Here is a 13,507-nt window from a genome sequence, read left to right as displayed (position 1 = left end):
TATAATTTGTGATAATAGTTTGCTGTGTTGTGTGACAATAAAATGAAACTATCAAAAGTTTATTTTAAAAAAAAAACAGAGAATGATACCAGATAAATTTGAGGAGGGAGAATCGAACAGAGTAACCTCCCCAGATATAGGGACAAAGGTTCGTGACCACTTGATTGGTACGGCGCTTCTAATAAGAAGAAGAGGAAGGAGAAGAAGAATGGCACAGCAGAGATGAGAAACAAAAACCTGATTGGTACGGCGCATAGCGGCAGCCTTGCAACGCTTGGTAATGTTGGCAGTGAAGCGAAACCTTCGTTTTGGGTTCTTGACAACGCTGCAAAGGTTCCTCTATTTCTGTAACGTTTCTTCAGACGAATGCTTTGCCTTCACTTCCCCGAACTCTTGCAAATAACTCTCCATCATCACCTTTCTTTCACCTTTTTACTATACTAGTTAATTTAATACAAACTCCTTACAGAATAAAACACACACACACACACGTGTGTGTGAGCCACAGAGCAGTGTGGTCCTGCCCCACTCAAGTTTTTATATATTTTAAAAGTAATATACTATTATGTATTACTATATGTATATTATTTCAAATACTTTACGTTTTGATATATACCCACATGTGTTGTGGCGGATCTATTAAGGCACAATAAGGTGCTTCAAATTGCCCATTTGCTCAGTTGGTGTTGGTGCACTCCAGGTGTACAGATTACCTTATTTCCATTTTCTGCATTTATGTAAATGTTTTTGTCCTTTTACTTTAATTTATTTTTATATTACTCCATTTACTTAAGTTTACAATGTAAATAAGGAAGTACCCCCTATTTGGATTCAAATAAAAATACTAGAAAATCAAATTCCCACAAAATCAAAATATGAAAAATCAGTTTTAGTGCAAAATACGATTTAGGCTAAAAATGATGGCTCATTAAGTCAATATATACTTTATATTAAAATCTCATAAAATCAAGTTTTCTTATTTGATGTGTAAGGAATAAAAGCCGTCAAAAATTATCTTGAGAAAATGATTATTTTGAAAAACCATTTTTCATACTTAGTCAATATTTTTACATAAAACATTTTTTCATGTATGATAATATGATATGAATGCATGAAGGGACCTAAGGTTTTTTTTAGTTTGTGAAATTTTGATTTTTTTCTTTCTATTGGGTTTAATGGGGAAACAAGCTTTAAAGATATTTGCTAAATCGCTGCTCTTTGTCTATTTCTTACAATTTTTCTTGCTTAAAATGTATTTATCTATCTCTTTGTCAAGGACAATTATGATTGCAACCAATAAGCAATATAATTCTTGACATATGTGATATATATACTATTTTTCGTATGTATTGTGAGTTCGAACTTTTGATTCTTTATAATTTGTAAGAGGCCCCATACACATGAAATCCCTTTGCCACTATATATATAGATGTGCATCAAAGTTCAGAAATGAGCAGCACGGCAAAGCGAGCAGAAAAAAGCACTTTTCAGAAAGGGAAGTTTCAGTGATATTTCTGAAAAGGATCAGAGATAGTTAGGTGGCGACTTGACAAAAAGAAAATGGAATAGCCTCGTGTTCAATTGGGTAAGCGAAAATAGGAGAGACTGAGTGGAGGAACAAGAACAAGTCCAATTACATGGCTTGGGAGCTAATGGCGGTTCATTGTTGCTCTTTCCTAGTCTTTTGGAACAATCACCGGGTTCAGCACTCAACTCTCAAATTACCGAGTTTTGGATGCCATTATATAGAGTTTGATTTCAAGCAATTATTTCTTCAAAAATTAAAAAAATCAGACGCAACACAATAATTTAAGAAAAAATAAAGTTGACGTTTACAAGTACAATTTTCATATACGACAATTTAATAATAAAAAATGTGATGGCAACGTCTTGATAAAGTCACACACGATGTGATAAAATAATGTAAAGAATAGTATTGAAAAGAAATTTTAAAAAGCTGACTAGTATTGCTTCGACATATCTCCGTTGTTACTCTCTCTCCTTCATTCATCTCTCTCTTTTTCATTCATCTCTCTCTTTTCAATCACTTCTCCTTCATCAACCACACCACATGTATGGATTTGTCTCTTATTTATTTAATTTATTGAGTTATCAATCATCGCTCTAAGTCTTTGGACAGCATATGCACTTCTTTTGAAGTTGTGGGTTACTAGTTGAAGAGCTTTGTGATGCATAAACTTGTAGTGTTCTGTCAAGACCTAGAGGACGCCGACATTTTCATTGGGTCTTCATTTTTTTTGAGGAGCATGCTATCAAGGTGAGGGATGTTGTGGAGAAAGAAAGGGACAGGCTTGATGCAGTTTTCTTTCTTTTTACCCTAGTAGATTCAAACTAAAGATTGAAGGGGATAATTAATAGTTTGTGATAAGGATGGCTCAGACCTCAGAGAAATTCCTCAGATATGAAGGAGAGAGACTCACGCAGATGAAAGCTTTTCCCCCAAAACTGCACCTTCATTGTTCCTCGACGAAACCGAAGCCAACCCAATCTCTCTCTTCCAAAATTTCCAAAATTCACCAATGAATGACTCAATAAAAAATATTAAAAATATTAAAACAATGAGGGAAATCAATAGGTGGTGATGGAGGAGAAGTGACTGGAGAGAGGAATGGGGGAGAGAGACAGTGACGCCGGAGATACCAAAGGAGGAGCAGATTGTTTACTAAAAATGCATTTAATATTTTAATTTGAGGCAAAATAGGTTGCCAGCTGTCTATTGGTTATTGGATGGGGATAGGTTGACCCTGGCATCCCAGTGCAAGGGAAGTTTGACTCCGGAGATGCCAAAGGAGGAGCAGGTTGTTTACTAAAAATGCATTTAATATTTTAATTTGAGGCAAAATAGGTTGCCACCTGTCTATTGGTTATTGGATGCGGATACTTATGTGGATGGCGGAAGTGTTCTGTTCAAAAGATCCATAGAAGTTTCCTAGAAGTCTCTACTGTGTGCATGGCTTGAGTTATATATTTCAATCAATATTAATATTATTTTTTTATACGGAAATTAGAGAGTATGAACTCATGACCTTAAAAAAATTATAAAAAAATAGCTTTTTATCACAAAACGTCCCTAACGTTTGCGAAACTATCAAATTGCATTCTTAAAGTTTTTTTTGTATCACTCATGGTCTCTAACGTTAATATATGTGCTCTTAAATAATCACTCTATTAAAAAAAAAACTGTTAAATTCAAAGATATAATCATCAAATCAATCTAAAATTATCAATTTTTTTTTAAAAAATTTCCTTCCCTTCTCTATTTCTTTCTTTCTTCTTCTTCTTCTTTCTCTCTTTCTTTTCTTTTTCTTCTGGCTACCTGCACCGTTGGACAGGAACAACTTGAAGAAGCTTTGACAAGCCAAACATGACCGATTGTCGAGCTCGGTAAACTTGATGAGCCACCTCAACTAATTCAGGGACCAACAATCCATTATCAGGAGGTTCTTCAAGCACCCTACAAGGCTGGGTCTTTCGGGGTTCTTTCTCCTCCTTCGCTCTTTGAATCAAAACCTTCATGGGTGTAGGGTAAGGCTTCCTCTCTGACATTTTTCTTGGAGGTCTTGGTACATCCGCATGCAAAGGATAATCTGCATCACCAACTAAGTTAAGGGTTCTCTTCGTTTCAAAACACGCCTTTTGATCAAGTCAACAATGAAATCTTGTAAAATTGCAAGTTTTCCATATTATTCTTCTTTGCATATTGTGTGGAGATTCTGCACAATTACACAATTTGAAATAGAAATCAGAAATAGAAATCAATAGCTTTGTGTTTCTTCAAACCAAACACAACGATTAAGATTAGCATTCATAAGGAAACGAGAGATCGAACCAGGGCCCGCCTGGATCACAATGTTTCGGGCAAAAGCTTGGCAAAAATTTTTGTTCATTCAGTGAAAACATCTGTCAAAATTTCAGCAGCATCTCATCTGTATTTATAACAGTTTCTCAAATTTATACACTCAAAAGCAAATGTTAGAAAAATGTACTCAAAGCAAGAAATTGAAACAACATAGAAAGGACACAAGATACAATGTGCTTACCTCTTCAAAATGACCAAATGCTGATATTTAACACCTCAAGCATCAACTTCCAAAGAAGACGAACTGAAAAAGAAGAAGAAGAGCCGAAGAAAGGGGAGGGCTGGGTAACTGGATACACAAGAAGAACTGGAGAAAATGAAAATGAAGAGCAAGAACCAATCAAATGAAGAAAACGAAACTGAACAAGAGTCTGAGGAAGAAGAAGAATAGAGGGAAGGGGAGGGAAACGAGAAGCGACTGTGAATTGCAGTGAAATTATTTTATTTTAGTTTTATACGTAAAAAGGAGAGAAACAGAGAGAGAGAGAGAAGAGAGAAGGAATCTGGCGAAAAGAAAGAAGAAGAAGAAAAGAAAGAGAGAAAAGAAGAAGAAAGAAAGAGAGGAGGGAAGGAAATAAAAAAATATATATATATATATTTTATAATTTTGGATTGATTTGACGATTATATCCCTGGATTTAACAGGTTTTTTGACAGAGAGACTTTTTAAGAGCACTTATATTAACGTTAGAGACCATGAGTGATACAAAAAAACTTTAAGGATGCAATCTGATAGTTTTGCAAACGTCAGGGATGTTTTGTGATAAAAAGCCTAAAAAAATTTCCAAAATTCCTAAGATATGAAGGAGAACACTTTGCAAATGTAAAAGATTCCTTAGGAAATCCAAAAAGAAATAAGGGCATTTTTGTCTATTTTAGCTTCTTTTACAAATATTTCTCTCTCTTTTGGCCTTTTCCAAAATGTCCCAAAATATTAATGGAAGTATGAAAGTGATAGTAAAAGTAAACGTTGAGAATGAAAATGAGAAGAAAAAACTTTATGTAGTAAAGTCAGAATTTTGAAAAATTTACAGGTGGTAAAGTAAAATTTACCTAATATAATATTGGCTTCTGAAATAGGATCAGATTGAAATAGAGTTTTTCTATTTAAACCCCGCATTTCTCTTTATTCACCCCATATTCTAAGTTCACCCCAACTTCTAATTCAAATTTTCACAATTTTGAACAAAACCTCACTATCTACCCAAACTACCCATAAATACACACCTAGCATAAAAAATTAAAAAAATAAAGAACTCATCAACCTCACACCTCACACCCCACACCCCGCTATCTTGCCCTTCACCATAGCTCAAATGGTTAGAAGCAGTTATCCCTCAAGGTCCTATATTCGAATTTCCCCTTCCTCAATATTGCTTGTAAAAAAATAGACAAAAAGTAAAAAAATAATTTTTTTTTTGGTTGAGTTCAAAACCATGCTAACCAATAATCACAATGTTGTCAACGAATAATATAGATCAAAGTATAACTTGGGTGCAAACTACAATCAGCCATCCCTCTGTCATGTACCAGTGTTATAAAAGAAAGAAGACACACACAATTTCAATAGAGCATCCTCTCCCTTGGTATGAGAGAAACTTTGCACTACACCTAACACATTGCAAGAAGACCATTACAAAGACACAGGCCCTCAACTTCTCCACCTTTGCGTGCCCTGTTCTTCACTCACAGCAAGGCCCATGTCTTCCAACCCAAAACCTCCAAACCAAAAGGCGGGCATTATAATGTGGTCTCTTACAATGCAATGATTGAAGGTTACTGAAGACAAGATAATTAAGATGTCTTAAGCGCTGGATCTTTTCAATGAGATGAGGCTTAAATTGCTCCACCCGAGTCTCTTGACATTTGTCAACCTTCTTGGTGTTTCAGCTGATTTATTTACTTTGGAATTGAGCAAGTAAATCCATGGCCTGGTCACCAAATATGGGTACTGTTTGGATGTAATTGCTGGCAATGCTCTCATAGATGCTTATTCTAAGTGTATGGGGTGTGTGTATAGATGTACTAGGGTTAAGTACTAAGCTTGATGACATTTTTTGTCTTTTTACACAATAATAAAACTTAAAATCTTAATGATTTAATTATTGGAGTGAACAAAGAAAATGTGGAGTTTAAATAGAAAAACTCTTGAAATAACAATAACATGGGATCAGAGTGTTTCAATACAATTTTATTTCTTTAAATTGAAAAAAAGATGAGAAATTGAGAAATAATATAATTAGAAGAGTAGAAGAAACTAACTTCACAGCTGTCTCTTGGGATATCTCCATAACTGCTGAAGCCATTAATAGCCCCTCCTGCAATATAGAGAATCGAAAACTTAATTAATTATACAATTAAAAAATATATATATATAATTTTAATCTAGATTCTAGTCTGTGTAAAATTTGGGCGGATATATGCTTCTGAATACCTGATCATCAGTTTAATATTTTGCAAAATGATTGCTTCAGACATATATATATATATATATATATATATATATATAATAAAGTGTTCGCTCCTCAAGCCATGCACACAGTAGAGACAAATCACGCATATATACAAATCACACATATATATAGACAAATCACACACACATATATATATATAGACAAATCACACATATACAAAACTTTATTATATACGGGATCCAGAGAGAGGAAGAGGAGATAAAGGGGAGTGAGACAAAGGTCATGGGGCAAATGGGCAGCTGAGATACGTGATCCACACACAAGGCTGCAAGAGTCTGGCTAGGCACATTCGACACAGCGGAGGCCGCCGCTCGAGCCTACGATGAAGCTGCTTTAAGATTCAAAACTTTATTATATACGTGATCCAGAGAGAGGAGGAGGAGATACAGGGGAGTGAGACAAAGGTCATGGGGCAAATGGGCAGCTGAGATACGTGATCCACACACAAGGCTGCAAGAGTCTGGCTAGGCACATTCGACACAGCGGAGGCCGCCGCTCGAGCCTACGATGAAGCTGCTTTAAGATTCAAAACTTTATTATATACGTGATCCAGAGAGAGAGGAGGAGGAGATACAGGGGAGTGAGACAAAGGCCTTGGGGCAAATGGGCAGCTGAGATACGAGATCCACACAAGGCTGCAAGAGTCCGGCTCGGCACATTCGACACAGCGGAGGCCGCCGCTCGAGCCTACAAACATGAAGCTGCTTTAAGATTCAGAGGAAACAGAGCCAAACTCAACTTCCCGGAAAATGTCAGGCTTGTACATCCCCAATCACAGCCACCAAATCTCCAAAACTTCAATTCAGATTCTGCGCCAACCAATTTAGCTCCAATTTTATCTGCTCAGCCATTGCAGCCACCACCACAACAACTTTACCAGCCCCAACCCTTTCAGGGCTCCTCTGACTTTCTCAGAGACTACTTTGACTACTCTCAGTTGCTTCAGAGCTCCACTGACTTTCATGCACAGCAGCAGCAACAACAACAACAGCCTACAAATTTGCTACAGCAAATTTGCTTCAGAGCTCCTCTGTTCTTCTCTGATCAGAATCAGCAACTTGGTTTCTTCCGCCCGCCGCGAAATCAGATTAATCCTGGTGGTTCTTCTGATTTCCCAGCACCATCTTGGTCACAGTCCGGCAACAACCCATCCTCTTCCGGTTAATACTTTCATGAACAATTTTTTTTCCCTTTATTTTATTAATTAGAGCATTTTCTTGTCACTAGGTTTTTATTTTTAATATATTATATAAATATACCCCTGTATTCTCAACGTAGTTTTGTTCTAGTTGTTTATGTCATCCTAGTACTGTAAAGCGAAACACAAACAGCAAAGAGAATATATAATGATAAAGCAAAGAGATAGAAACAAGGCAGCACTTAGGATTTAGGTGTAGTTTGTTCTCAGAAGATTTGATAATTAATTAAGTTTTCGATTCTCTATACTGCAGGAGGGGCTATTAATGCTTCAGCAATTATGGAGATATCCCAAGAAACAGCTGTGAAGTTAGTTTCTTCTACTCTTCTAATTATATTATTTCTCAATTTCTCATCTTTTTTTCAATTTAAAGAAATAAAATTGTATTGAAACAATCTGATCCCATGCTATTGTATTTCAATCTGATCCTATTTCAGAAGCCAATATTATATTAGGTAAATTTTACTTTACCACCCGCAAATTTTTCGAAATTCTGACTTTACTACATAAAGTTTTTTTCTTTTCATTTTTATCCTCAACGTTTACTTTTACTATCAGTTTCATACTTCCATTAATATCTTCCATCATATTCTCCGTTAACCCATGATATGACAGTATTGATGACGTGGCATGACTTTGACCCACTGGATTTGTGCCATGTTGACCAACCACCATCCTGGCGAAGCAAACCCAAGCAACCCAAACCACCATTCCCACCACACCACCCCCAGCGAACCAAGTCACCCCTACCTTGCGCTTTCTCCCTCACTGCGCACACCACCCCATCCCCAAAATTCTCAGCACACCCAACCTCTTATTTTCCTCCCCAAATTCAACAATTTTTTTCCCAAATCCAAGACTAGTTCAACGATTTTTTCTCCAATCCAACCACCAATGAATTCACCCTCTGAGGACATTAGAGTACTACTTCATCTTCACAACCCCAATCATCAGCTTCAGTGTCTGATCTGAAAAAACACACACCCTTTGAAATTTAGAACAATACCCAGATCTGTAAAACACACACCCTTCCCCGACCCGCTCCCTCCCTCTCTCTCACCCTCTGTTTTTCTCTCTCCCCACCCCACCCACCCTGTGTCGTTAGTTGCACAGAGAGGAGAGAGAGTTTTCAAAAATTTATTTTTAATTTTTAATTTTTTAATTGTTAATTGATTCTTTTAATTTATTTTATCAGTTGATGTGGCTATTATATATGATCTGATTGTCTTCTTATTCAATGACTCTCTTGAAGTTTCTTCTTTCTTTTTTGGCTGGATAAAAAAAAAGGCTCATAATAGAGACCCAATTTCTCTTGCCTATGTAAAGGCTCTCTCACACTAGACAAGGCAGATACTAGTTCCTTACTTTGTACTAATTACTGCCTTAATCTTGTTGATCCAATATGCGTATACACGTGTTATAATATGAGTGGACTATATCGTTTATTTTTCTCTCTTTTTGATCCAATTTTGTGCATCAACATTTGATTGTTATATCTTTTTCAGCATCGTAGAACTTACTGCACTAAGAGAATTGTCACTACCAAGGTAAGAAAAACCAACGAACGCATGGATCCATAAAGAACCTTATATCATATAAAATTTAATATATTGGTAGTACTTGATTTTGATATGTTGTTTATGATGTGTTTTCAGTTCGGCAGTTGAGGAATCTGCCACTGTAAATGAAGGTCATAGATCAAGTAGAGAATGGCCAAAAATAGTAGGGAGCATTTTTAATCAAGTTCGGTCATTTCTTACACAGTGGAAGAGTGCGTTTTTGGCATCATGTGTATTGGGGGTCTTAATAGATCCTTTGTTCTTTTATATTCATGTCGTCAACATGGATACGAATTGCATCGGGTTGGACAACAGTTTGAAGGGAGCGGTTATTTCACTACGATCAACAACGGATCTATTTTATGTAGTGAATATTGTTATTCAAATTTATGACGAACTTAAAGATCAGACATTTAGGGTCATGGGGAGATCATATCTCCATACCATAGTTTTGCCAATGGCTAAGAGGATTTGGAGGATCTCATCACACATCTTAATTGACATTTTAGCAGTTCTTCCCATTCCACAGGTATGAGAAAATTGGTTTACCAATCTCTCTTTTAAAACTATTTGAAATTCGGATATGTGAATATAAGCTAAATTAACTGTTGGCTTAATCCATTGTACTGTGTCCAGGCAGTGATCCTTATCTTCATGGACTCTAGTTCTTTGAATACGACGATGTTTTTGGCTTTTCTTGCTCTGTTGCAATGTGTACCACGAGTTCTTCGCATCTACTTATTGTGTACAAAACTCAACGAGACTCTTACTAGAGAGACTGAAATATGGATCATATTTAAAGGCGCATTCAGTGTCTTTTTGTTCATCCTTGCTAGTCATGTAAGTTTCAATCTTCATGTATTAATTTATCTCAAGTGATGCTCCGTTTAGTTTCAAGTTTTGGTTGGATTTCTTGGCTGGAAACCAAGTTCTCAAATTAATCAACCTTGTCACCAATTTATAAACAAAATAAACATCATTTAATTTCCTATGAATGATATATACTTTGTAGAAACTTTTCTCAAAAGTTTGTTTGCTAACTTATTAACTTGTTGATGTTCTTAGGAATTTGGAGCTTTCTGGTACTTTTTGCTATCCAATGAGACGGCTTGCTGGCAAAATGCTTGTCGAAACAACAATGGATGTGAACCTACTACCTTCTACTGCAATGGTCGTACAATCAGAAACATCACATTTCTGGACGACTTATGCTCTATAAATCCACGCAATACCAATGCAACACCCTTCAATTTTGGTATGTTTGATGAGGCTGTTCGGTCTGGTGTGTTGGCGTCAACAAATTTACCGAAAAAATTCCTTCATTGTTTCTGGTGGGGCTTGCGAAATTTAAGGTTTGAACATAATTTTGCATTACTGTATTTTTTAGCAGGAACAAATTTACAACTGTCTAGATCCTAACGTTACTCTTTTACGTTGCCTAACATCACACACGCATATGTATAAATGGTGTTTTTAACTTGTAATGTCATTAACATAGATGAGAGGTCCTAGAATATTTTATTACTTGCAGCACATTGAATTCATTACTTGCAGTACATTGAATATATTTCTTCTGTTTTGATTCTGCAGTTCTCTTGGGCAAAACCTCGAGACGAGTAACTGTACATGGGAAAATATCTTTGCCATTTTTATTTCTCTAAGTGGCTTGCTCCTGTTTCTACTATACCTCCTTACAAATTTGAAGGTTGGTGCTAGAACTTCTAAATTAAACATAATGTATCTTAATTAGCTTAGGGTTCGGTTCGTATGGGAGTGGTTCTGGATAAGCAAAAAATCACTTCTCCATATAATCACTTTAAGTGGTTTTAAGTGATTTTATGGAGAATAACATAAGATATGCTTCTCCCCTAAAGTGATTCTAGGAGGGCAGAATTTCTCCCAAACGAGCTCTTGGAGTTTTGTTGTAAGGATCTCAATCTTGGAGTTCATCAAACAATTATTTTGGCTTAATAAAGCTAGATGGTGATATTTTTTATAAAAAATAAAATCAAAAAATTATATAGAGACTAGATGTCGTTTGACAAAATGGTCATTGGCAAAGCTAGATGGTGTTGACATGGAAATTAAGGTTAAAAGATCTCATGATTGTCATGTAACAGATGTGTATGGAGTTGGTAACTGGAGCATCATCCCAAGATGAGAATTATACGGCAGCTGAAAATGAAAGATCTAGAGGTACAACTCTGGGTATCTGAAAAAACAATGATGCTGGAACCACCGAGTGTCTTGCCAAAGGTGATTTCTGTGGAGACGAGCTTCGATCCGCATCAGCATTCTCCCCGTTTTCGGCCTTATCCATCTCCACAAGATTTGTCAAGTCCCTCACAAAAGCGTTTGCACTCATGGCCATACCGTACCGTACTGAATAGTACTAAAATATAATTTATTTTTTTCATTCTCTTGTTGTGTTTGTATTTTTGTAAGTCATAAGGCATAATTTTAACTATTTTGGTTTGTAAGCCATAAAGCATGAGTTTTAACCATTTGGATTTGATCAATCTGTTGATGGATAAATATTGATTTGGATTTGGTTGATTTGGATATTGAATATGTTGATTAGGATTTGGATATTGAATATGTTGAATCCTTGAATTTGTAACTTAGGCATCACTTATTTTGATGAATGAATATGTTGAATATTGAATTGGTTTATTTTTTAGTTGTCATTTTGGTACCGAGATGGTACCGATATCAATTTGGCACGGTACGGTACGGTACTAATTTTGGCAAATGATAATCTCATACCGTACCATACTGATTTAAATTTCCGGTATCGGTAGCGGTATGGGCTCAATACTGTACCATACTATACCGTTCCCACCCCCTACTTATATGTATTGAGTCATTTTTCCTTAAACTACACTAATGTACATAGAGGGAGTTTGAACTTGATTGCATGCAATGACATATGCAAATTTGTATTACTTAACTGATGTATTTTTTTATGAGTTATATATTTTAATCAATATTATTATTATTATTATTATTTTGTACGGAAATTAGAGAGTGTGAACTCATGACCTCAAATGTAGAGATAAATTGTAACCTTTTTACTGTACATTATGTTATTGGATGCCATTTACATATAGTTTTATTCTAATCAATGGTCATGATTAGGGATGGGCATCAATCCGGTCGAACTAATGAAACCAGCCGAACCAAACTATAATTACTAGTCTGGTTTGGTTTTGATTAAGAAAAAGTTAAATGGTTTAAAAATCGAATCGGACTGTATATGGTTTAGTTTGGTTTGGTTTTGAGCTTTTGTAAACCGGCTTAAACCAAACCGGACCATTTATGTGTATTTATTTATTTATATTTTATTTTACATGTGTAATACTCTAATTAGTTAATAACTACAAATGAATATTTGAACTGAGCTATATTCGTCAGTGAAATATAAAGTTTTATGACATTTTGAGCTTTATGATGGTTTCGTACTCTAGAAAATGATTTGTGTATGAAGCAAGTTGTGAATTTGTTGGTTATAATTGGGTTAACAATGTTGTAAAAATGCAAAAAGAAAGACAATTAGGCTTAGGCCCAAACCGGCCAAACCAAACTGAACCAAATTGTCTTAAATTGGTTTGGTTTGGTTCGGTTTTCTTTATAACTTTTATCCAAACTGAACCAAACCAAATTGTCATATTGTAATTAGTTCGCAATGATTTTAAGGTAAAATCGATCCAATTCGGACTGTGCCTACCCCTAGTCATCATTGGGCAATATATAATTTGGGGTTAATGACTTAAATGGTCCCTCAACTATCGCTATATTATCATTTTGGTCCATCAACTAAAATTTTCAATTCAAACGTCCTTAAATTTTTTATATTGTATCAAAATCGTCCTTCCATCAAAGTCTGTGAATTGTTCCGTTAAATCGAGGGACAAAACCGTATTTTTAGGTGAGTATCCTCTTCTAATTAATAATTAATAATTAAAAGTTAAAAAAATTAAAAACCAGTAAAACACCATCGTCCAATACTGTGCTTGCTAACATGGCAAGATCATCACTTGACCCAACAACCCAAGCCCAGGACCCAAGCCGTCCAGACCACTGTCGTCGCCAAACACACATACAAAATTTTCAATTTGCATATGACTACTGTAACTTTCTATGGTCAAATCCATATCATCTTAATCATATAAAACATTTAGCTGTTTTGCTTGGCAATATGAAATTAGTAGTTGTATATTCTGCAATCTACCAAGCATGAACATACGTACGGTTGTAGGGGTTTTTTGTTCCAAAGTGACGAATGGGCTTGCTGTAAGAAGACGACAAACAAAATCCCCCAAATGCCTGAGTTCGAAAACAAACTCCCAAAAGAGTTTTTAGAAAATCTGATGAGATTTTATAAGAACACTCTTGG

At 35.6% G+C, this 13,507-nt stretch overlaps 2 protein-coding genes across 2 annotated transcripts; both read left to right on the top strand.

Moving 5' to 3' along the window:
• The first annotated feature begins 222 nt into the window (after nt 1-222).
• On the top strand, nt 223-7,519 carry LOC148916291 (ethylene-responsive transcription factor ABR1-like). The gene is made up of 2 exons (XM_089055098.1): nt 223-333; nt 6,908-7,519. Exons 1-2 carry the CDS (start codon nt 223-225, stop codon nt 7,517-7,519), a joined length of 723 nt encoding a protein of 240 aa, XP_088911224.1.
• A 704-nt stretch (nt 7,520-8,223) lies between these two features.
• LOC103335740 (cyclic nucleotide-gated ion channel 1-like) lies at nt 8,224-11,680 on the top strand. Its single transcript, XM_089054534.1, has 6 exons — nt 8,224-9,099; nt 9,208-9,640; nt 9,748-9,951; nt 10,177-10,463; nt 10,702-10,816; nt 11,232-11,680. Exons 2-6 carry the CDS (start codon nt 9,395-9,397, stop codon nt 11,325-11,327), a joined length of 948 nt encoding a protein of 315 aa, XP_088910660.1. The 5' UTR covers nt 8,224-9,099; nt 9,208-9,394; the 3' UTR covers nt 11,328-11,680.
• Nucleotides 11,681-13,507: the final 1,827 nt, after the last annotated feature.

The sequence above is a fragment of the Prunus mume genome, linkage group LG6, assembly GCF_029339155.1.
Source record: "Prunus mume cultivar Tortuosa linkage group LG6, ASM2933915v1, whole genome shotgun sequence".
NCBI lineage: Eukaryota > Viridiplantae > Streptophyta > Magnoliopsida > Rosales > Rosaceae > Prunus > Prunus mume.
This window is presented reverse-complemented; position numbering and strand designations above follow the sequence as displayed.